The following is a 25,343-nucleotide window of genomic DNA, read 5'->3' on the forward strand; positions in this document are numbered from 1 at the left end:
TACTCCAATTCTTACATCAAGCTACATCAAACAACAGCACAGAAACAGGCCATTCGACCCAACTTGTCTTTTCCGGCATATGTGCTCCACATGAGCCTCCTCCCTCCCTACTTTATCTAACCCTATCAGGATATCCTTCTATTCCTTTCTCCCTCATGTGCTTATCTAGCTTCCCCTTAAATTCATCTATGCTATTTGCTTCAACTATGCCTTGTGGTAGCGCGTTCCACATTCTTACCACTCTTTGGGTAAAGATTTTTCTCCTGAATTCGCTATTAGATTTATTAGTGACTATTTTATATTTATGACCTCTAATTTTGGACTCCCCCACAAGTGGAAACATTTTCTCTACATCTACCCTGTCATTATCTTAAAGACCACTATCAGGTCACCCCTTAGCCTTCTCTTTTCAGCCTTTTCTGATCAGGTTATTCTCTCGGTTCTGGTATCATCCTTGTGGATCTTTTTTGCGCCCTCTCCTATGCCTCTACATCCTTTTTATAATATGGGGACCAGAACTGTGCACAATACTCCGTGTGGTCTAACCAAGATTCTATACAAGTTTAACATAAGTTCTTTGCTTTTCAATCCTTTTCCCTCTAGAAATGAACCGTAGCGCTTGATTTACCTTTTTTTTTATGGCCTTATTAACCTGCGTCGCTACTTTGTGATTTGTGTATCTGTATCCCTAGATCCCTTTGCTCCTCTATCCCAGTTTAGACTATTATCCAAGCAGTATGTAGCCGCTTTATTCTTCCTACCAAATGCTCCACCTCACACTTATCCATCTTGAAATTCATTTGCCAATTACATGCCTATTCTGCAAGTTTATTAATGTCCTCTTACATTTTGATGCATTCTTCCTTTGTATGAGCTACACCACACAATTTGGTGTCATCCGCAAATTTTGAAATTGTACTTCCGATTCCTGAATCCAAATCGTCAACGTAAATGGTGAACAACAGCAGCCCCAGCACCGATCCCAGTGGAACATCACTTCCCACCTTTTGCCAGTCTGAGTAGCTACCCATAACCCCTCTGTTTACTGTTTTGTAGTCAACTTGCTATCCATTCTGCTACCTGTCTCGACATGCTCTGACCTTAGCCGTGAGTCTACAATGCGGTACCTAATCGAAGGCCTTTTGAAAATCCAAATATATTACATTGACTACATTGCCCTTGTCTGTTCTTTCTGTTACTACTTCAAAGAATTCACTAAGGTTGACTCTGGAATCTCTGCTGACTTATTATATTTTCGTTCTCTAAATGTCTGTCTTTTACATCTTTGAGTAAAAATTCCATTATCTTTCCTACCACCGACATTAGGCTAACTGGTCTGTAGTTCCCTGGTCTACTTCTATCTCCCTTTTTAAATTCTTGCCTCTTGCGCATCCTCTATTTTAATCGCTCCACCATTGATGGCTTTGCCTTCAGCTGCCTAGGCCCTAAGCTCTGGAATTCCCTCCCTAAACCTCTTCGCCTCTCTACCCCTCTCTCCTCCTTTAAGACGTTCCTTAAAACCTACTTCTTTGACCAAGCTTTTGGTCACCTGTCCTAATATCTCCTTACGTGGCTCAGTGTCAAATTTTTTGAAAATCGCTCCTGTGATGCGCCTTGGGACGTTTTGCTACATTAAAGGCGCTATATAAATGCAGGTTGTTGTAGTTGTACTGAAATTTAGCCAGCACTCCCATCTGACAAATCTACAAGCAGTCCAAGTCTCCTCTTCACCTGACTCAGAGTAAAGTGGTGTGAAACTTCGTGGAAGGAGTAGTCTTCTACCACTTTAGTTTGGCACCACACGGAGGATGCATCCAATGCAGTGCCAAAGCTGGTTGGACCCTTTGGATGCTTTGTAAACCTACCTAATAGGCAGTTAAGTGTTTGGGGAGAGGAGATCCTGTTGTCTCTGCTTTCTAAATATTTACATTTTTAACCAGTGGGAAAGAACTCTGCCCAAGCTTGTACCTCCACAACTGGCAGCAAGGTGTATGTATAACTTGACACGTCTACATAAGCAGTTCCATTATAAATGTGGACATAGGAATTTATAATTGTAATTTTAAAGTGCGTGCAGAATGTATGACTTTAAAATGGGGACTGGATTACATTTGCATGCCCTAATATAACTGTCCTCCGCCCTCTAACCCCACTTCACCTGAGAGCTATGCTTGATCTTGACTCCCTGTGGGAGATCGACTAGCAATTGTTAAAAGTTTACAAATTTATGGATGAAATTTGCAAATTTTAATGCAACCTGCAACTTTCAATCCTGAGAGAATGTTTTCTCAAAATAAAAAATAATGGGCCAGATTTTGCAATAAAAATAGCGATGAAGCTAACAGCGCTCACCGTTATTTATGTGCAAATCGGAAAGCAACTTCTGGCGACCGCACACGAGCAGTTAAATGCGGAAATCCAGAAGTTGCTCTCTAAGATGAGATGAGATGAAATGCGATGCTCCTTCAAATCCTGGGCGAAAACGGGATCTCGCTTTCTGGCTCCCCGTTCAAATATTGAATGGCGTGAAATTCCTGTACTGATGTCGCAGATACAGACTAAACTTGCCAACCAAAGTTAAGTCAAGTCTTTTCACGTCAGTACCATTTTAACAATGTAAGTCTTAATTACTGCTAAACAACCTATCTGGCACTGAAAATTAACTTTTACATGTGTGGAGTCTCATTCCTTCAGATTTTAATTATTGTTGGGACTTTTTCTTTCGGTCTCTTTTATCTTTGTCTCTTAATTCAGTCTTTCTTACCCTCCCATTATTTCATTTTCTGTACCTGATTTGACATTGAATTCACAATTCTAACTTACACTTCCTGGCTCTGACTCTCTGCTGATATTAATGATGCTTCAATCTGATTGGTTAAGGAGATACACAGTTGCTTGCCCTGTTCACAAGGGGTTCCAGATGCCCTGTAGAGGCGCCACACTATTTGGATCTCTAATTTCCAGGAACTTGCCGTGCAAAAGCTCATAGAAAGCCTTGCACTTGCCCATAGACTAACGAACGGCTGGCGCTCACCACTCACAGCAAAATCTGACCCAACAAGAATTCTGCATGTGTACATCTTTCCCAGCACCACTGTGGGTGCCTGAATAGATTGTTAATTTGTAAAATTTAAAATTGAATTTAAAAAAGAATAATATTAAACGTGAACTATTCAATCACAAAGGATATATTTTTTAAAAATCGCATGAACTTGGTAAGAGCTGCATTGTCAAAGTTACATTCTACAAAAGACTTTGTGGAGAAGCAGCTTCATTTAAAAATTGGGCTTCACAGAATACCAGCAGATTCTTATTTTTCAACTCATGATATCAGAACTGACCAAAAATAGTTTAATTGCTCTGGCCATGATGAATTGGAGCAATAGAAAAGTTGATTGAGCAGTTAGCCTTAGCTTGCAACTGGGCCTCCATGAATATTTCTCTAAGCTGTCTAAAAGCATTGTATAAGTGAGCTCCAGGGTCGAGGTTCTTAGATTATTTTTTGCCCTTCCTCAGGAGAGGTGTCCATTTATCACTGTGCACCTTTCCTTATCGTCGTGGATGAAGTCAGGACATTGGAGCAGAAGCGAAGAGGGTGATCTTATATTTTATCACCTTGTGGCGCTACTTGTTGGCAGTTCAATGCAGTATACAACTTTAACATTTAAAAATTCTTGTCCTTTTTCCCTCACCGCTTCTCCCTCCTGGAAAGGCTACTGGCCAGCAATTTAGGGAAAGACAAAGAAGAACCTTGTGTGGTAATTTTTTTATTGCTTAGTTTCCCCCTCCCACCTTGATAAAATATATAAACTGTGGCTCGAGATAAGTAAGGGATCTGAATGGCTGAGTAATGTTGTAAAACTGAAAATAAACAAGGTCAGTATTTCAAAATCGTTTTTTTATTGTTCTGCGTCAGAGCTGCTGATGCAAGGTCAGAAAAATTGTTCAAAGCAATATAAAATATATTGGAACAATTGTATGTTAAAATACATACCCATAGTCTAATGCCAGAAATAATGTGGTTACCTAACCTTAATGTCAAGTCTCTGTTACAGATTTCGGCTTTATCGTGTCCCAAAGTGCTTTCTGATGTAGTAGAACCTACAAAGTATGTACACGTCCACGTTGGGCATTGCCTAATTTTAGTAGAATTGAAATTAATTTAGCAGACTGGGCTAGGTGGGCCTTCTATTTGACAGACTAGGTAGATGGAAGATTGCTTCGCAGTAGAACATAAGTTCTGAAACCAAAAGGCTCCAACCTCTCTCGTTTATAAAATAAAATAAACTTGTGATTTATTAAAAATTCTCAGAAGTAGGTCCCTCTGGCTTAGCTAGCGAAACCAGTAATTAGCTGAGTTATATATGCCAGCAGGAAGGGACATGCTTGATCCCCAGTCTATGTTGAGTATGGGCACTGCAATCTACCACCTCTCGGTCAGGGAGAGGAGAATCAGCCAGAGTTCCTGCGACCAACCAGCCTTGCTAGGAAGTACGCACGTGGATGTCAGGTGAGACCAGGATCTGGCTTGGTTGTGGGCCCAAACTGGCTGATTGTCTGACAGCCTGTCGACACTTACTGTCTTGGCATACACGAAGAACGGCCATTTGGGCGAGGTACTCGAGGGTGTCCCATCGCTGTGGAGCCACGCACCAGCAAGAACCAAGCTTTCAAGAGAGGAGAAAATTAATGGTAAAAAGGAGGAAGAAACAACATTTTCTGAAGGGATTATGCAGTTTCAGCTTTTGATGTTGGGCTTTGGAAATGACCAATTATTTGAGACCATCTTTGTGTTTGTTTTGTTGTCCGCTTCGTGAATGAATCGCTGCTTGTGTGGTGAATAAACTACTTTCATAGCTGGTTATTAAAATTTATGGTTAGGCTGAATGACTTGTTAACCAGTGAAGATCGTTCCTTGCTTTTCTTCATCAGAGATGAAGCTTATTGCACTGCATTTTTACTGTTTGTTCAAGGACCCGAAATGTTAATGTTTGTTTTAACTCTTGCCCACTCATTGGCTTCGTCTATCAATCTTGTGGGTTGCCTTTCTATAACTGCCTAATTCGGATTCTGAAGCTCTGGCACCTGTAAACCAGCTTCCAATGTTCACTGTGCCAAATCCGGCTTCCTTATCCAGGTAGCAGACTCGTAGATTCCTGAGAAATCGATAGGTCTACGAGTCTGCTGCCAGGATAAGGGAGCCAGATTTAGGAATGTAGCCACCAGGGCTGGCCCACAGACATTGGTACTTGGTATCCAAATTAACGCATGTTAATATAAAAGCAGCTTATTTTAGATTCTACCTCATTGCAGAATATAGCTTTGTTATTTGTTGGGATTGTTAAACTGCGGCAGTTTTTTTTATTTGATTGGCAATGATGGGGCAGTGCGAGATCAAACTGAACCAGAAAAGTTCTAGATGGGAGAGTGAAGTTCATAAAGTATATTTCAAATTTTCACTTGTTTTTATAAATACACTTGTGTCTCAACCTTTAGCGCTTGAAGGGATTTATTTCTATATACAGTGGTACGTGCAGTTCACTTACTGCTACTCAATGAGCTGGCAAATTAGATTACTAACAGTACTAGTTTTATATTTGCTTGATGTTCTTTGCATTTGAAAGAGAGGTCTATTGCAGGTGCATGTTTGTAGTCAACCATTTCACTGTTCCCATGCATAGTAGTTAAGATCAAAACCTCTTGATAATTTTGTCTTGATAATTTCTGAAAGCATTCTGTGCCAGACTCTAGTGGTTTAGGCCTATTCCATAAGTAGTTTTATAAAGAGCACACCTAGTTGCTGTCTTATTTGTGTACACTGTGTTCGTAAGCATACTAAAGTGATGTTAACATGCCAAGTGCTAGCAAATCTTCTGATAAATAATTGACTGTATATTGTATATGGTTATCTGCTGGTTTATGAAGTATTGTATTTCATATATTTATATATTTACCCATGTCTTCCAAGTATATGGACATCCACAATTTTTTTTACAAGTCATGCTACTTTGTATTTGCTTTTTTGTTTTGCTTGTTTCACATATGTACTCATGCCAAATTTAATGGAAGAAAATATTAGAGGCCTTACCTTTTGTGTTAGTGCAATCAAGAAAAAATACAAATTACAATGGTCTATTTGATCTTTCAGCTGTGACCATAGTTGTTATGGTATGGCAAGTAGTACATAATTGGATGACTTTTCCCATCATCAACCCTGGCAAGATTTTGGCATTTGACTTTGTTATACAAAAAAAAACTCAGTTAGATGATTTTGTTTGATAGTATGTTGCCTAAGCAGCCATTTTGCATAAAGCATTGGCTAACTTTACAGTTAAACATTGAAACTCCCTCCTCCTGAAATTCCTGACAGCACTGGCTATTACTGCAGTGTTAAAAGTAACAGCCATTTTTTTTGCTGCAAACAATAACTTTAATTTATACCGAGCATTGCAGAGCAACATTTCTGGGGGGAAAAAAAACAATACCGGTGGGGCTGGTATATCTCCAACTTTCTGTTGATTAGATCAAATGTGTAAAATTAAATCTGTATTTCAAACAATCTCAGATCATCATGATCATTGAAGATTAAGTTCCCTGGCTTTGAATAAGATCTTCATAACTTAAAGCAGTTTTTTTTAAAAATTGTAATTCTAATTGATAACATGGTTAATATTTGCTAATGTTTAGGCTTTGAGAGAAATTAAAGTGGGTATTATTGTTTGGGGGAAGGGAAGGGCACTCTACCTTCTCTTCTGTGATTCCCACAGCAGCGAACAGAGTGACAGAGCAAATGCGTGGTACTGATGCCACATAACGGTAAACAGTGGAGATCACTATTTTCACCTCGGCAATTTGGGAGTGGGGAGCAGAATTTGTAAATTAGCACTGTTTGGTTTGTAAAGCATATTGGTATTTATAAATGAAAACTGTGTCAAATATATCTAATGTCCCTGGATACACTTTGCAGTTATCGACAAAACGCTTACCTTTTAATTAAATATTATTGCTACACTGAGTAACAACATTGCAGCATGGAAAAGTAGCATCACTGGTAAGGCAAGGTCTGAGGACGTTCGTTTGGATGATGAAAGTGATTGCTTTATACCTTCCCTTCCTCCCCCCCCCCCCATTCCATTCCATTTAATTCCACTGGTTCACCATGAAAGGGGGAAACAATGGAAAACCAGGGAAAAGACAATGGTTTACTTGTTTTTTTAATCATATTAATGAACAGTGTTTACTTGTTTGCTCCTCAATACTACTCCCCTCTATATACTTAATAGTCATCATTCTGGTTTTTTTCAGCCAGTGAAGACTTATCCAGTAAAAACTGTCTCAAGAGACAAATCTTCAATATTTGAGCTATCAAAAAACAATAAAGTGGCAGGCACTTTGAAAGAAGCGTTAGCATCACAAAAGGCACAATTGGTTGAAGAAATTCTAAATTCTGGTAAGAAAGCAGCTCTGTATTTCTGTTTCTACTGATTTATTTTGTTTTTCATGTGCTGTTAGCCTGCAGTGTATGCTAGCCTCAAGATAGTGAAAGAAGTGCTTTTTGACTGGTTCCTGGAAAGTAAGTTGTGTTTTCCCTACCCAACAACAACTTGCATATATACCTTTAACATAGACAAACTCCCCAAGGCACCAAAGAAGGAGATATTAGGAGGGGTTGTCAAAGAGGTGGGCTTTAAGAGATTCTTCAAGGAAGCCATGATTGAGCCTCTGCTGACAGCTTCCATGGCAGCTCAAACTGCTGCCATGGAAGCTCAGATGATTGCCATCATGGCTGTAGGGGCCAGTGTTGACAGGAGCTTCTAGAGCATCACATCACTTCCATGTGGTTCTTGTGCGGAGCCATCATAGCACTGAGATGCAGCCCTATGAGAGTGGCCTTGGCTCCATGGGAGAGGCACCTGCTGTCTTCACTCGGTGATAGCATGCCTATTCTCCCACTACCCATTCCACCAGTGCTACACAGCTAGCTGGGTCAGACTGCCCCGGCCCACGCCAAAATGTTTAAGTCTGCAGACAGCCCTAAAGGTCCAGAGCTGCACAGTGTCACCAGTCAGGGCCATCTGAAGTGTCCTCAATGGAAGCTCAACAGCCTTCCACCTCACAAGCTGCAGCCACTGGGTAAACGCCTCATAGGAACAACTAGGATAGGTAAACAAGCACACAAGACAGACATTAAGGGATTGCACAAGGGTGATTCTTAATTATTCCTGTTAAATATTATATACAGATGGAATTGAGTGGTTTAAATTAATTTTTTTCCCAGATTTGGTGTTGATAATATTTGTAGTGAAGCAAGGGCAAGACCCATAAGGTTGGACTGAAGGAAGGCAGCGGAATAGTGGTAGTAAGGATGGTGGTGATGAGGATTGCGGGATATATTGGGGATGGGAGCAATGGTGCATGCGAAGTGCTCTTAGACGAGCTGGTCTCTAAGTGTTCTGGCAGCTAGGGGCACTAGTGGTCAGTGCTACTCATGGACTTCAGTAACAACAACCTGCATTTGTGTAATGTCTTTAACTTGGTAAAAACTATCTTTCTCCTCCTCTTTGCTGCCCAAGTGGTGGTAAGGTCTGGTCCCTCATTATCACAAAGTTATCATGCATGCAGCACACGACTGCAAGTCTGGAAACACGGCCAAGGCTGTACTGCCAAGCTCCTCTCAACAGTCCAGGCAGCGGACGCGTTGCTTAAGCATACCGACGGTCTGATCAATGACATTTCTGGTGGATGCATGGCTCTTGTACGCCAGTTTTGTAGTTGTACCCGGGATCCTACCGGGGGTCCTGAGCCATATGTGAAGGGGATGCTGCTTGTCGCCCAGTAGCCAGCCTGTGACCCGATGGCCTGATTGGAGTAAAAGCAGCACAGAAGACTGGGACAGGATTAATGAGTGTTGCCAGGAATTCTGGCACAGACCTACCTGATGCGCTGCTTGTGGTCACAAACAAGCTGGACGTTGAGGGAGTGGAATCCATTTCTATCCAGAAAGTTGCCACGATTGTGATGGGGAACACACAAAGCAATTTGGGTGCAGTCGGTGGCGCCTGAGACCCCGGGGGAAGTCTGCACTGCAGCCGAAGCCTAATGCTCTCTGATAAAACGGTGAACAGAAAACTGGGAAATGTTGCCGATGCCACCTGCTGCAGCCTGGAATGACTTTATGAAAGTGACCTTGACGGCCACGGTCAATGCTGTCCATGCCCTGGTTCGAGGCTGTAGCAGGTGACGGAGCTCGGCGATAGCCTCCTTGGTGAAGTTAGGTAGGAGAAATGCTCCCTGAAAACCTGCTGTGGGTATGGTCTCCTATGCCGTGCCCTCCTCCTCCTCCCTCTTCTCCCAGGTAGTTCTGCTATCTCCTGTCTTGGCTAGTCCCCCTTGTTTTCCAGCTCCAAAGACAGATCTACCATACAATCCATGACTGCAATAAAACTTTTGACGGCAGACAAAAGCAGTCCAGCACCAGCAAAAAGTTGCACAAGTCACAAATCAGTTGTAGAAGGCAAAAAATTAGCAAAAAAATGCCTAGAAGTTAACCAGCAGCCTAGAAGGACAAATCAGCATCTACCCAATATACAGTGGATGAGCTCTTCAAATAGCACTGCTAAAGGGTCCTTCCTGCCTGTTAGCACAACATGTTGCTCAGTGAGTTTATCGAGTGGCGAGTCTGGCGCTAGGGAAGACCATTTTCCCAAAATGGTCCTGCAACAAGCGTAGGACCCTTATCTAAATATTATAATGAGGCTTTTTAATACTTCCGGCGCATGCCCTGGACACCTACAGAGGAGTCCAATCCAATATGGTGGCCAGAGCACTTCCAGCATGAAATGAGCTATAAAGGGTGTGAAGGCAAGAAGTAAATTATGTAGGTAGGAATTCCTGTATAATTCTGAAACAACTACAACTGGACGGGATTTGTACAAAGATGACATTTACTGTCTGTCACTCAGGCCTGCAAAAAAAAAAGGCCATTCAAAAGAACTCAAACAACAGTTTTGTCAGTTTCACTCTTTTATGAACAGGTTTTTTTTATTCGTTCATGGGATGTGGGCGTCGCTGGCGAGGCCAGCATTTATTGCCCATCCCTAATTGGCCTTGAGAAGGTGGTGGTGAGCCACCTTCTTGAACCGCTGCAGTCCGTGTGGTGAAGGTTCACCCACAGTACTGTTAGGTTGGGAGCTCCAGGATTTTGACCCAGCGACAATGAAGGAACGCGATAGATTTTCAAGTCGGGATGGTGTCTGACTTGGAGGGGAACATGCAGGTGGTGTTGTTCCCATGTGCCTGCTACCCTTGTCCTTCTAGGTGGTAGAGGTCGGGGGTTTGGGAGGTGCTGTCAAAGAAGCCTTGGCGAGTTGCTGCAGTGCATCCTGTAGATGGTACACACTGCAGCCACGGTGCACCGGTGGTGAAGGGAGTGAATGTTTAGGGTGGTGGATGGGGTGCCAATCAAGCGGGCTGCTTTGTCCTGTTGAAGACATTTGTACTATTTGAGCCACCTTCAACAGCTGTGACATTTTACTGCTCCTGTAAAAGACAATGGGGGTTAAATTGGGCTGCATAACGCCGGTTATGTAGGTGCTATGCGAACTCCTAAGCCCCGAAAATGGCGTCAGAGATGCTTGCGCACACTTCTGGCATGACGTGCTCAGGCCACCATCTTGGTAAAGGTGTTTGCGCACGTGCACCTAATGAACTCTGGCAGCATGTAAAGTAGAGAAATTATGACCTAGATCAGTGTGCAACGCTGATTTAAAGAGACCTCTGCTATATTGAAAGTCCATACTCCAGCCAACGTACAGTCTTAACCGTGCAAAGCTGAACAGGTCTTAAACGGCATGGACGACCCCGCCACCCCACCCCCCCCCCCCCCACCAGCGCTGTTTAAAGGGATCATGCAAGAGTTAAACAGGTTTGTTGCTGGATTATTGCTTCTGGCTGCTGATGCATTTGTACCTGTTTTTGCAGGTCTCCTATACTTGAATACTAGGACTAGGGGACATAGCCTAAAAGTTAGAGCCAGGACTTGCAGGAGTGAAGTTAGGAAACACGTCTACACGCAAAGGGTGTTGGAAGTTTGGAACTCTCTTCCCCAAATGGCAGTTGATGTTAGCTCAATTGTTAATTTTAAATCTGAGATTGATAGATTTTTGTTAGCCTCATATCGCTTAATATCTTTGGTTAAGGCGGGTATGTGGAGTTAGGTCACAAATCAGCCATGATCTCATTGAATGGCGGAACAGGCTTGAAAGGCTAAATGGCCTACTCCTGTTCCTATCTTCCGATAATAAAGTTTCAAAACTCTACAGGGAGTGGGCTGGCTAGCTGACGGGCAACAACAAGGGCACTGGCAGATTGACGGGCGGGACAGGAATGCAGTCATCCTGAGAGAGGACAGTGGATTCATGTTCCATGGAGCCACTGCCACCTCCTGTTATGCGCCATCTTCTCCTGCAAGAAAACGGGAAGTGTGTCGATGAGTGTCCTTCAAGATGCTTGGGTGATTTGGCTGTCATGGTTGAACAGTTGCCAGTGTGTGTGTGACCAGTGAGATGTGGGTTTGCAGCTTGTAACGGAGATAATGTCTAAGGGTGAGATGAAGCATCTGATTGGAAGAGGTGAGTACTGATTGAAAGAGTTTGTTGGTAGGTGGGTGATGGGGGATGTAGTGCATCGATCAGTGGATGCGACTACTGGTGCAGACGGCACTAGAGAGTTGAAGTCACGCACCTTGACGACTCATGTCAAAGCATTGAACTTCTTCCTGCACTGCATCCATGTTCATGGCGCTATGCTGCTGACATTGACCTCATCCCTTACAGCCTCCCACTGCTTCGGGAGCATATGTCTGGAGGGCCTCTTGCTCCTTTGTGGTTTCAGGATGCCCCTTCTTCTGTCCACCTCTTGCACCAAGGCCTCTAGTGCATCATCAGAGAACCTTTGTGTACGACCTCTCGCAGGCCTGGTACAAACTCAGATCAGCAGATTGTTGGGGTCTGGCGTGCAGATTGAAGGATGTGGGATGTAGTTGTGAACAACCTTTATTCAATGTTTTAACACAAATCAACAGTTTTTATACATAAGGATAGGACCTGCATCTGTGTTTTACATGTGTGATTTCTGATCTCCATTCAGACCCATATCTTATATTTTGAAAGTATGAGTCCCGCAAACTTTGAGCAGCAAGTTGTTGCTCATTAAAAATTCCAGAGTTCCCATCATCACCGTGCTTCACCATATTGCAGCATAGATTCACTTTCACAGTTGACTTCCACCACTTCCTGCAGTGCACCTCCCCTTTGAGATGCAGGCTGCCTTTAAATGGTGCTAGCCACTCCCGATATCGGGGCCCCCTGCTCGTGCGTGCGGCCACTCAACAGCACAGGTAGTGCTGGCTGCATGCAGCAAGCACTGAAATCACCAGGCAGCACAAATGTTACGTGCTGCCTGCATCTCAACGCCCAGGTGCGGGTTAACCGTGCACCTTGATCCCAGCGCCCATTTTCGGAGATTGGCCAATTTAACCCCCAGCATGCACAAATAACGCTGTTTGGAAATTCAGTCTGATAGGAAATTGTCTGGCCTAATGGACATTAATCTTCCTCAGAACTGACATGGGTGTATAGAGGAAGCCTACGTGTAAAGTCAAAGACGATAAACAGTAGGTCATGCTATGAATCATGGGGAATGAGAGGGCTTGCTTGTGGTTGCTGTCCTTTGTGTAGGGCATGAGTCAAACATCTGGTAAGAGCTCTTGAAATACATTACTACAATATCAAATAGACAATGTGTCCTATCTTTTTAGGTTGTGGGGATAGAGAAATATAGAACTAAAGAACTTGCAACTTTCCTTTTTATTAATCAGATATCTCTGCCTAGTGTTACTAAAATGTTTAAGCTCAGGACTTTTATTCAAGATTCCCCTCCAAACTTGCACAACGCTATTGTCCCTCCAGGTTTTGCTGTTCTTTCTGCTACTGTTTAAGTTCTGTCTCAAACAGATACGAGAAAAGCACCTATTCTAATCACTTGAAATACATTACTATAAATTAAGCAATACCAAAATTTGGAACGTGTAACATGATCATTAAATAAACTGAATATAATATTTTACATCGGCTATCTGTGAAAATTACCTCAAAAAATTCCAACGTTCATTGTTTTGATCATTTTATACAAAAATAAATTGAAATGACCTAATCTGTCTTCTAATAATGGCTTCTCTTGCGATGTGTCGTTCTTTCTCCATTGATGGACAGTGAGGTGGGGCTAACAAATGGCATGTCCTGCCATGCTCTGATTGTCTGGTCTTGCTGTCAGCCATATATAAAAAAAAATTGTTGGGAAACATTAGCACAGCTGCATGTTGGAAGTTGTAGCCTGTTCCTTTGTTGAGTCTCATCAGCTAGCAGTGTTAGCTCTGGGAAGCCCCATGAATTTCTAAATAGCACCAGGCCTCTGATATAAAACAGTATTAGTGGAACTTCAGACATGCTATTGCAAAAGTAAATTCAATCATTTTCTTCAAATGCTTTTATGTTTAATGCATTTGTTATGCCTTATGTTACAACTATGTTACAAAGCTTATTTCCAGAAGTTAATCCTCAGACTAGAGGAGAAAGCAAATATTTGGAATGATTAGCTTTTTCCCCTCCTTTTTTTGTTGGTAGATTTTACTGACTACTCATTCTTAATTTGTTCTTGTATGTTCTTAGCAGTTCTTCACAGTTTTTCTGTCTGCTTTTCTGGCGTCTGATCTATCCATTTCCTACCTTTTCAGTTGTGATTTGTTTCTATTTTATAAAAATGGAACTTGATCCAGTTAGCTGCAAGAAATTTGCATCTGTGGTGTCTGAAAGGTGATGGACAAAACTCACTCTAGATGCAAAAAATATATCTTATAGTCTTGTGTCTAGCATTCATTTCCTGTTTGTCACACTTAATTTCTGTATGCTAGTGTAGTGGTTATGTTACTGGACTAGTATCCAGAAGTCTGGGCTAATAATGCAGAAAACGTGAGTTCAAATCCCACCATGGCAGTTTGAGAATTTGAATTCAGTTTTAAAATAAATGTCTAGCTGGTAGCAGTAAAAGTGACCATGAAGCTGTCAGATTATTGTAAAATCCCAACTGGTACACCGGTGCCCTTAAGGAAGGAAACATGCTGTCTTTACACGGTCTGGCCTAAAAATGACTAGTCCCACACCAACGTGGTTGACTTTTAACTGCCCTCTGAAGTGGCCTAACAAACCACTCAGTTGTGACAGGGCGACTAAAGATGGGCAATAAATGCTGGCCTTGAATTTATCATAAACGAGGAGGTAGCTCGAAAACTACCAGTGAGAAGCTAATAAGAACTTATAAAAACAAACATCCTGAATAACCAGTCAGACCTACCATTTAAAAAAAACTTAAGGAACATAAGAAACGGTGAACAAATTGAATCACTCTGTCCACATTGGTCATAGTAAGGTCTGACCCTCTTCAATTTGACTCCAAATTCAGTTTTTAAAAAATTACTCTCCTGAGAAAAGCAGCAAACTTATTTAGGACTTAATAGTCACTTGAAAACTGCGTAACCTAAGCATTTTGAGGTAATTTTTATTTATGGAAATTAATGTTAAAGACCGTATAAATTGGCAGATTCACTAATATTTAGTGCACAATGCTTAAAGGCAGGGACCAGCTGACAATGAGGAAAGCATTGGGGGAAGACGGGTGACTGGCTCAAAAGGGATCATGAGATGAGTCGAGGGAAGAAGGCTAAAAGGTAGGAATGCAGTGGAAGACATCTAAAAGGGGCCACGGGCAGTTTGGATCACATTCTCCTGGGCCCCCTCCCCCTTATGGTTGCTAGATCCTGTCGCTCCATTACCAGACTTCCACAAGCTCCCTTCATTGCTAGGCTCTTTTCTCCATTCCTTTCCCGGTGCTCCTTGACCCCAGGCCTAAGCCCAATGCTTCCAGACTCAGCCCCTTCCTGTTCCCATTACTTTCAGATCCTGTAGCTGCAGCCAATGCTGATAAATCATTGTCCCTGATTACACTACTAGGCATGCACCTGCTCTTATAATAAAAAAACACTTCTGGATAACCGTGAACAACACATTGTACATCGGCTTTATAAATAACATATATAAAACCTGTGTGATACTCCCTTGAATAAAGGATAGTATTTCCACACTTTCCTTGCCTCACACCCGATATGAGCTTTGGTAGAATTGGGTGATTACCCATGAAATGGGGAGAGCCTCGTTCTTGGTGAATAATATCCCCCTCCAGTTGAGTTAGGACATATCCCAGTGTTTAGATTTGTTGTATACCTTTCTTCTCGAATATGTTGTACAAATACATGCAGAGGTGAGTATAAGACAGGTTGAAGATTAAGGCACCAGTTGGTGGCAGTAGAGTTCTCATCAGTCTGTTGGTCCCAAGTTGAAGGAGCATTAGTAATTAAATTCATGCTGGCTAACACACAAGTATCCTTTTCCGGTGCCTGTAGAGATTATGTAAAAAAAAAATCTTGTCCAGTATTCATTTATAACATTTTATTCAAAACTTTTCTGAAGTTTTCCTTTTTAAATATAATAGCTGAATTTGAAAACTGAAATAAGTGACTGTAAATTATTCTGACAAAATTCTGTAATTAAAGAGCTATTTGTATAAAAGATGGTGAATAAAATGTGGAGTGCATTTATTTGCTGTGTTACAAATAGGCTATGTGGATCTTTCTACTATTGCATTTTTCAATGCAGTCTGTTCAGTGTAATTTCAATATTTCTGGTGGTACAAATCAAACTAAACGGGCTTTGCTTAAACAAATAAATAATCTTAACTGACATTTTTTCCCAATAATATAGCAAAAAAATACTGATCATGCCAAATTTGAAAAGTATACTACTCCTTCACAGTCTTTTTTTCTTTCTCCTACTCCAAAGCAACAGAGAAATGAATGAAATAATTGACACACTCTACATATTTCCATCCAGTTAAAAATAGGAATGAGTGGTAACCCAGGGTCGATATCCAGGCTAACCTGATTTTACTTGATTCTGTTTTAAACTGAGTTGAAATCAAGTCTTGCATCATTTAGGTTTTGTTTTCAATTTATAATCGAAGTAAAAGAAACCGAATGTCCAAACTGAAGCTGGTTACAACTGAAAAATGTTGGTTAAAACCTCTGATATTCACTATGGAAGGAGCTAATAAATGAAGTTTATTTTTAATGATTTAATTCTAGTCACTGACTAGGGCTTTTTGAGGGATCAGTTTTTTCCATTTGACAGAAGTAGCACAACTTATTTTAAAAACCCTTTGTTGTCTCTTTGGCGAATGTTTGGGGAATCTTAGAGCCTGCTCTGAGAACTACTCTCATGTTGCTGTTTTGGCTATTGGGGAAATTTTGAGTTGGTATGTGTGATTTTTGAGTGTTTTTATTTTTATTATTTTCTGTGACAGATAGGATCATTGATGTGGTGATGCCATTGTCTTATTAATAACATAAGTATGCATTTCTGTTTACCAACTGAGTAAATATTTTGCAAGGCAACTTAGCAGCTCTCAGTGCCCTATTGCAATTTAAATAGAGGTTGAAGTTCATCACTATTTCATTTCAACACATCAGATTAATGTAATTTTAATTTGTGATGCGAGACCAATGACTATTTTGAAATATTTAGATATTGGAAAGATCCTGTAGTGCATGCTTGGTTGATGGCCATTATGAGCAAAGTTGGAATAAGGTTACAGTTTTTCATTGACCTTGGTTTACAGATTTGTAAAATATCCCTATAGGATACACATGATCCCTCCAGCATGAATAAAAGTTTCTTGGGACATGAATAAATATTGGACAATACAGGATATTAAAATAATTTTAGTAGCCCTTTTAGAATATAAACTTTAGATGTATTTTTAAACAACCACATTGTATAAACTGCATCTTTTACCACAGGTGTAGATGTGGAAACACGTTTTGGTTTTGGTTGGACACCACTGATGTATGCTGCAAATATAGCTAACTTTGAAATCACTCGTCTTCTTCTCGATAGAGGTGCGAATGCAGGTTTTGTAAAAGGTAAGGTATTTTTATTCTGAAATGCGAATTGTACAGGTACACTGTCAATAATGTGGTTAATGATTAGAATGGAAGAATCAAAATAATTAAATACAGTTTAAATGTACGTACCAGCATATGTCCGGTTGCAGGAAATAGAACTAGATTTTCACTGGTCAGAATCAGTTGTGTTATCATTGAGGGTCGGGGGTAAGGTGTCTAATGTTGGTGCTTAGTTCTGTATGAAACAGGATGAGGCAAATTCTAAAAAAAAAGCTGGATTTTTTTTTAAACAATGTGTTGTGTTGTGATTCAGTTTATCAACCAAAAAGATGACTCAGCATGAAGTTTTACAGGCACCACTGAAGTAATGTTTTCTTCAAACAAACCTTGAAGAGAAAACATTTTGCTGTAAAATCACTACAGTGATCACATCTGCTGCTATATATTTGGTTGTGTTGGTTACGTTGGATTAAATAGAAGACAGTTATGATGTCAGATAGAAAGATGCCAAATGGGGAAATGACAAAAGTTGACTGAAAGGAATGTGCTGTTTTATAGGTTTCTGCTTCAAACAAAAACAGCTGTTAAGCTGTGAGGCAATAAAACCTAACTACTTTGGATGAATAGAAGATACATCAGTAGTGCATATATGAAAAATAAATTGAATACAATCAGGTAACAGATCACAAGTCCTTTTTCCAAATCATGTCCTATTTTAGTATAATCAGATTCTAAATGTTGATGTACAGGAGAAGGTATAAAGGAAGAAAAGATATCAGGTCATTAAATGAAATAACTCAATACGCCTGAAAAGAATCTGCTTAATTCTATTCTTTAATCATTTTGAAAAGCTTCAGGAGCCTTAGGGAAAAGGCAGAGATATACAAGAAACTTCACAGGAAGAGAGGTATTGCGAACAGGAGCGATGACTGGATATTGTGAAAGTAAAGGTAACAAAGAAAGGCTCTTGCAGAAGCAAAACTACTTGTTGCTGTGAGGGGTTGTAATCAGTCTGAAACTTGAGGCATTTCTTACATTAGCATTCTGAGACACCAATGAATTCAGGGGAGTCCTAAATCATGAGAGAGGTTAGATGTATTAAGCCTGACTTTTCATTCACCAGGATCCTTAAACTCTGATGAAGTGAAGAATATTAGTGCATTTAAACAAAGCAGTCATTCGTCTCTGTTGCAGCTGGAATTGTCCCAAGTAAAGAAAGAAAGACTTGCAAATAAATTTACAAGTAAATGGGTTGATAGAACTAGGAAAAAAGCATGGTGGAATGGAGTAGCATATAAAGTGAATGTCCTTCAAAGATGCTGCCTGACCTGCTGAGTGTTCCCAGCATTTTCTATTTTTATGTCCTTCAAAGGTTGCTCGTAATTGAAGAGCTCAATCCTTCCACTGGAGCCTTAGGAACTAACGGAGTGTTTTTAATTCAGTCAAAAGAACTTCCTGTCTATGAAGTGAATTTGACTATCAAACATTCTGATGAAATTAGATTTTGAACTAATACGATGGCAGAGGAATGTGCAAGAGCTGTAGATTTATAAAAGGTTGCCTCCATTTACTAATGAAACAAAACTAATTCTGTTTTTGACCTGAATGTATTATACTGCCAGTCATACTGCCCAGCATTTCAATCCATTTCTAAAACACCTGATACTCTGCCTGAGAGTGTACCTGAACTGCCATCTTAGGGAGACCCCACCTCCCATTACTGTGCCGATGTGACATTTTCCATTTCACATAGCTGTGTTTTTTGTGGCCTCTCTGAGCAACATCATCAATTTAGTGCCAGTTTTGTGCTGTGGGTCCATACCCAATGGAAACTAGATCAAAACCACCCTATAAGCTATATAAAAAAAAGTCTTTCATTCCTTTTAGTCTGGATTAGATTTTAATTCAGGTCCCAGAATTGAAAGGATAATTTGCTAACTCACTTTATAGCATTGTTCCTCTGTATTTCAAAGAAATGCAATTGTTATATTTTGGATTTAATAACATCAATTTTTTAAAACTGTGACATTTAACTCCCACACAATCGAAGGTTTTTGCAATCATTATTTTCAAAATAGGAAAAAGAGTACACAGATGACAACATATTTAGAGAGTATCATTCCAATGGTCTTCATGGTACATTTGCTTCTTGTGTGGTTTGAAATGATGTTATAAGCAGAAGGAACAGACGTCATTTCAGTGCATTAGTAACAGCTATGTAAACTAAGCAAGCAAACTACATCTGAAAAGAAAAATCAACAGAATTAATCCATGCATTTGTTTATTTTTGCATATTAATTGACCATCCTTTTTATATGTATCCCACTATCGGAACTGTTTTTAAAGAAAAATCAACCAGCTAATAGGAACTAAGAACAACTTTGACATCCTTTTTTCCTGTCACCTGTTAATTTAAAGGCAGTAATTTTGTGTAAACACTGTTGATGGCATCATCGGAGGAATGCTTAGAGGCAATTGAACTGGAAGGTATGTGTAAACTGAGTTAACATGTTCACAATATTAACCTGAGCACTTCCGCTTCAGTTATCAAGTGATATTAACTCGGTTTACTGTTGGGATCAGTAACTTCCTCAAATTTACAACCCAAATGATGTAATCAAAAGTGTTAAGATTATGTGAAGAATTTACAGAAATGGGAGGAAAGACACTTGGGTGTTCAAGTTAACCATAGTTTTATTTAAGCAATATTCCTTGTAATTTGGAAAACATTTTAAAATGGTGGGAGTTAACACATCTTCCATAGATCTTGCTAAAATAAAAGCTTCCTTTGACCCAGGGTAAGATTGGGCAATATGCTTGAAATGCAAATTTCAATGATAAGGTGTTTGCACCTGAGCAAACATTGATAATTATCCATAAATTAGATCTCACTGTATACCGGATGATAGATTTTTGTTGGGCAAGGGTATTAACGGATACACAACCAAGGCGGGTAGATGGCATTAAGATACAGATCTTCCATGATCTAATTGAATGGCAGAACAGGCTCAAGGGGCTGAATGGCCTACTCCTGTTCCTATGTTCCAGATCAGTATATGTTAAGGTCCACTTAATCCATCTATTACAACAACTTGTATTTATATAGTCCTTTTAGAAAAACTTCCCAAGGCGCTTCACAGCAATTGGTCTTTGAAATATTGTATTTTAATGGAAATATGAAAGCAGTTCAAGCTTTTGTAACACATCAAAATAGTATTATTGTTTTGATCATAAATTATTGCCCACCCCATCATCAAAGGCAATTTTGCTTAGTAAGTTGTTACAGAGGAGCATCAGAGAGAATGCTGAGAAATTCCAAGGAACTAAGGCCTCGATTTTAGGAGGGAGGCGGGTTGGCAGCGGGGGGTCGATTGGGCGTGTGCGTAACGCGCCCAGTGAATTTGGGGTGCTCCGCACACGATCGCAGCCTAATTGAAGGCACTTACCTTGGGTTCTGGGTTTCCCGTTCTAGACCTGCGCAGCGGGTGCACTGCGCAGCCGCATCACAGGCTGTCAGCAGGAGGCGCCCTATTTAAAGGGGGAGTCCTCCAAAGCTCCTCCCGCAGCAAACAACCAATTTAGGAGCATGGAGCAGGCCAGAGGCAAGGCTGCTCCAAGGTTTTCTGACTCCTCACTCCAGGTGCTGCTCGTTGGGGTGAGGAGTAAGAGAGAAATTTTTTTCCCATTGGATGGGAGGAAGTGTCCTCCCTCCACCACCAAGAAGGCCTGGTTGGAGGTGGCCAAGGAGGTCACCAGCAGTGGCAATGTGTCCAGAACCTGGGTGCAGTGCAGAGAGAGATTTAATAACCTAACCAGGTCAGCCAAAGTGAGTATACTTGCGCATTCTTGCACACTCCATCTTCCACATCACCTCCACCACCACACAACCCCTTCTGCACTGCCACCACAACGCTCTCGCATCACTCCTCACATCCACTCAACTATCATCCTCACCTTGCCTGCACGTACTCACCGCCCCAGTTCCCATTCGAACACTTAACACGCAATGCAATCCTTATACAATCTCATGGCTATGTCTCACATGCACCCTCCCATGCATCTCCCTCACGCTCAACCCCACCCATGCATGCAGCAGGTCACCATGCAACCACCACTCAATCACGCCTCTGTGTTTTGCCTTGATAGGAGAAGAGATGCCAGAATGCCCGGGAGAGGGCAAGGACCGGAGGGGGCCCGCCACACCAGGTGGCATTGACAGATGCGGAGCAGCAGGCATTCGAGATAAGCCGCACGCTGGTGTGCCTGTCCGTGACGGACGCCGAGACTGTGATTGCACAAGCGGCCGGTGACAGAAATCTAACACTCAGCACTCATGATAGCGAATGATCTTGGCATCTGCAGCACCTCAACATCTGTCCACATGCTTAATATTGCTTTCTGTTCTCTTGCAGGGCCATCTGTGACCGCCGTGACTGTGGAGGGCGATTCCTCAGAGGACCTGCCGGCCTCTGAGGGTCCTTCGTCACATCTGAGCCATCCATCCATCAGTGCAGATACACACACATTGGTGGGTCCCCGTCCTCACTTAGTTGGGCTTGCACGTGGTGAGTCACCACGCACGTGAGTACGAGCAGACCCTGGTGGCAGGGACAGCCGTGGAGAGTCCGCGTCGGTGGGAGAATGCTTCTCCAGGTTCTACTCAGCTGGACCCAGATGCTGAACCCTGGGGGCCAACCGTGAAAAGGAGAGTCATCGAGGGGCAGCAGCACATTGCCGAGGCACTGGAACAGGTGCCACGCGCACTCTCCACAATCGCGCAGAGGATGGAGGAGTCCAACTCCTGCATGCGTGGTATACTGTCAGAGACGTGAAGGCATCTCGGATAGTGTCGCGGGTAGGTGTGGGAATGTCTGCGGTGGAGGAAAGGCTAGCCTCCATCAAGCGTCAAGCACGGCTCAACAATGAGTACATTCAGGCCCTGACAACAGCCGTTCAGATTCAGGGTGAGCAACATTCTGCCGCCTTAAACAGGCTGACAGATACCTTACAACTGGCCTTCCAAGGCTTCACACAAGTCCTCCAAACTGTCGTCCAGCAGGGCGGAAGGAGTGATGTGGGCCTGGGCCAGGAGACGGATGATGGTGAAAGGGGACATGGAAGTGGGGACGCCACTCAAAGCGCTCCCACGTCTCACCCGTTGCCCCCCTCTCAACCAGTACCCGCAATGCTGCCCCCTCTCCAGGTGGCTGAGTCTGCCCCTGCACAGGTGCAGGTGGCGCAGTCTTTGGAGGGACCCTCACAGGCACCGAAACCCAGAGGGCGTCCGCGCAAAGCATCTCCGGTCAGGGCATGGACAAGAGCAACCTGCCACTACCTCTGCTGAAGCACAGGGGTAGCACCACGTAGGGGTTCCCGTAAACGTAGGGTGAAGGATTTGTGAGCACAAAGGGGATGCACAGGGGTGAAAGACGAAATGTCATGTTTTTCATTTATTTTCCTTTGTTTTGCAAAAAATCATAAAAATTGTTATCACCACCACTGCCATGTCTTTGAAAATCTTGTCTGGTTTGCGCAATAATGCCCTTTCCTGAGGATCAACAGGAAGACCCACGCCTGATGCCACCCATTGTGTCACTGCAGATTGGGTGTAAGTGTATTTGCAGGGCTCTTTTGTGCAGACGACTGAGAGATGTCGGCGATGTCCCCGGTGGCACCCTGGAAGGATGCAGAGGAGAAGTTGTTGAGGGCAGTGGTGACTTTGACGGAGACAGGTAAGAAGATGGTGAAGATGGTGCTCGGGCCAACTGGGAGCAGCTCGGCACGAAGGAGGCTGCAGATATCTACGACTACATGTCGAGTGACTCTGAAGGCTCTATTTTAGCACCCAGGGCGGGTCGGGAGCCCGGCTCCAACCCGCCCCATTTCCGGGTTCCCCACTGACGCGCTGACATGCGCGCGCAGCCCCCGCATGTGGGACTCCCGCCGGCAATTAAAGCCAACGGGGTGCCACTTAAGGTATTTGGTATTTCAGCTCATTTACAGACCTGATATTAGTGATATTTTAGGTGGGTTGGATTTTACAAACAACTGGGACTGTTTCCCGTACTGGGGGAAACACTCCCAGTTCAAATGGACCTGTTGCAGGCATCAGCCTGTGGGAGCTGCAAAGGTCCATTTGACGGGTGGGGTGGGGAGACCCTCACTCATTGCAGGAGGCCACTCTGTCACTTTGGACAAAGTTTGGCCTTCACCAGCCTCCTCCTAACAATCAAATTCACAAACTTGCACACTTACCCAGGTGTCCAGACACGTACCTACCTTGCGGACCCCCTCAGATGTGCATCTTCCGGATGGGGGCCGCCGTAGCTGCAGTCATGACCTCGGCGTGCGATCAGCATCGCCGGCCACGCTGTCCACCTCTGACACGTGGAACTCCACAACATAGTACTGTGACACATCCACCTGCACAGCAGGAGAGAGGGCAACCGCAGAGAGAGATGCGTCGCAGAGGGCACTACCCTCGCCACAGGGTCCACAGACCGAGGCTCAGCTTCCTGGACCTCTCTGAGCAGCAGTGCACAGGGAGGCTCAGAGTCACTTGACATGTAGTCGTGGATATCTGCAGCTTCCTTGATGCCGAGCTGCTTCCGTCTGGCCCGAGCGCCATCTTATTACCTGTCGCTGTCAAAGTCACCACTGCCCTCAACAACTTCTCCTCTGCATCCTTCTAGGGTGTCACCGGGGACATTGCTGACGTCTCTCAGTCGTCTGCACAAAAGAGCCCTGCAAATACACTTACACCCAATCTGCAGTGACACAATTGGTGGCATCAGTTGTGCGTCTTCATAGTGATCCTCAGGAAAGGGCATTATTGCACAAACCAGACAAGATTCGCAAAGACGTGGCAGTAGTGGTGCCAATATAATATGTAATGTGAGTTGATCAGAAATTAAACATAAGTAAAAACCATGACAAACCCTCAAACACCCTTGTGCATCCCCTTCATGCTCACGACACGTTTGCCTTACGCTTCCTACTACACACGTGATGCATGCCCTGTGGCTGCAGCACAGGTAGTGGCAGGTTGAGTGAGGCTGACTGTGAAAGAGATGCACGAGAGGGTGAGTATGAGATAGAGCCATGAGATTGAGGATTGGGTTGAGTACTGGCGAGGTAAGTAAGTGCAGGTAAGATGAGGATGAGGTTTGAGTGGGTGTGAGGGGTGATGTGACAGAGTAGTGTTGGCAGTGCAGGAGATGTGGGGTGGGGGCGGTGATGTGGCAGACGGAGTGTAGGGGAATGAGTAAGTGTACTCACTTTGGCTGACCTACTGAGGTCATTGCAGCGCCTCCTGCACTGTATGCAGGTGCGCGATATGTTGGTGGTGCAGGTGACCTCCTCTGCCACCTTGAGCCAGGCCTTCTTGGTGGCAGAGGCAGGCCGCTTCCTCCCGCCCGCCGAGGGGAAGATCTCTGTCCTCCCCCTCCTCCTCACCCCATCCAGTAGGACCTGGAGTGAGGCATCATTAACCTGGGAGCAGCCTTCCCCCTGGGCTGCTCCATGCTGTAATTTTTCCTATTTCTTGCAGCATCAGTCAGTGGAGGACTGCCCCTTTAAATGGAGCTCCTTCAGCTGGCAGACCTTACTGCGCATGCGCAGTCCGCCCGCCGCGCAGCGCAGCTCAGCAGCGGGGAACCCAGAACAAGAGGTAAGTGGATCCAATCAGCCTGCGATTGCGCGCGGGGCAGACTGATTTCACCGGGCGCGTTACCCACGCGCCCAATCGCCCCCCCCCCACCGCGAACCCGCCACCATGGTAATATTGGGCCCTGAGTCTTTGTGTGCACTGCTGCTCAGGGAGGTCCAGGAAGCTGAGCCTCAGTCTGTAGACCCTGTGGCGAGGGTAGTGCCTTCTGCGACGCATCTCTCACTGCGGTTGTCCTCCCTCCTGCTGTGCAGGTGGATGTGTCACAGCACCGTGTTGTGGAGCTCCATATGTCAGAGGTGGCCGGCGAGGCTGGTGATGCTGTTCGTGCTCCGAGGAGGTCATGACTGCAGCTATGGCGGCCCCCATCCAGAAGATGTACATTTGAGGGGGTCTGCAAGGTAGGTAAATGTGTCTGCACACCAGGGTTGAGGTTGCAAGGTTGTGAATTTTATTGCGGACGCAACCAACAGAGTACCCTTCGTCGTCCAGTACTTCCCTGGAGCGGAGAAACTACACCATGTTCTCCGCAGCCTTCAACATGTCATCGATGACGACGAACACCTCGCTAAGGCCATCCCCACGCCTCCACTGCTCGCCTTTAAA

The 25,343-nt window shown here is 43.4% G+C and overlaps 1 protein-coding gene across 3 annotated transcripts in view; it reads left to right on the forward strand.

Annotated features, from left to right (window-relative positions):
• Positions 1–25,343, forward strand: part of asz1 (ankyrin repeat, SAM and basic leucine zipper domain containing 1) — an 89,993-nt gene that overhangs the window by 9,754 nt on the left and 54,896 nt on the right. For all 3 annotated transcript variants that reach the window (XM_068000063.1, XM_068000064.1, XM_068000065.1), the window contains exons 2-3: positions 7,306–7,450; positions 16,967–17,089. In XM_068000063.1, coding sequence (XP_067856164.1) covers positions 7,306–7,450; positions 16,967–17,089 — 268 coding nt within the window. The remainder of the gene's footprint in view (positions 1–7,305; positions 7,451–16,966; positions 17,090–25,343) is intronic.

Source organism: Heptranchias perlo, chromosome 18 (assembly GCF_035084215.1).
Source record: "Heptranchias perlo isolate sHepPer1 chromosome 18, sHepPer1.hap1, whole genome shotgun sequence".
In the NCBI taxonomy this organism is placed as follows: Eukaryota; Metazoa; Chordata; class Chondrichthyes; order Hexanchiformes; family Hexanchidae; genus Heptranchias; species Heptranchias perlo.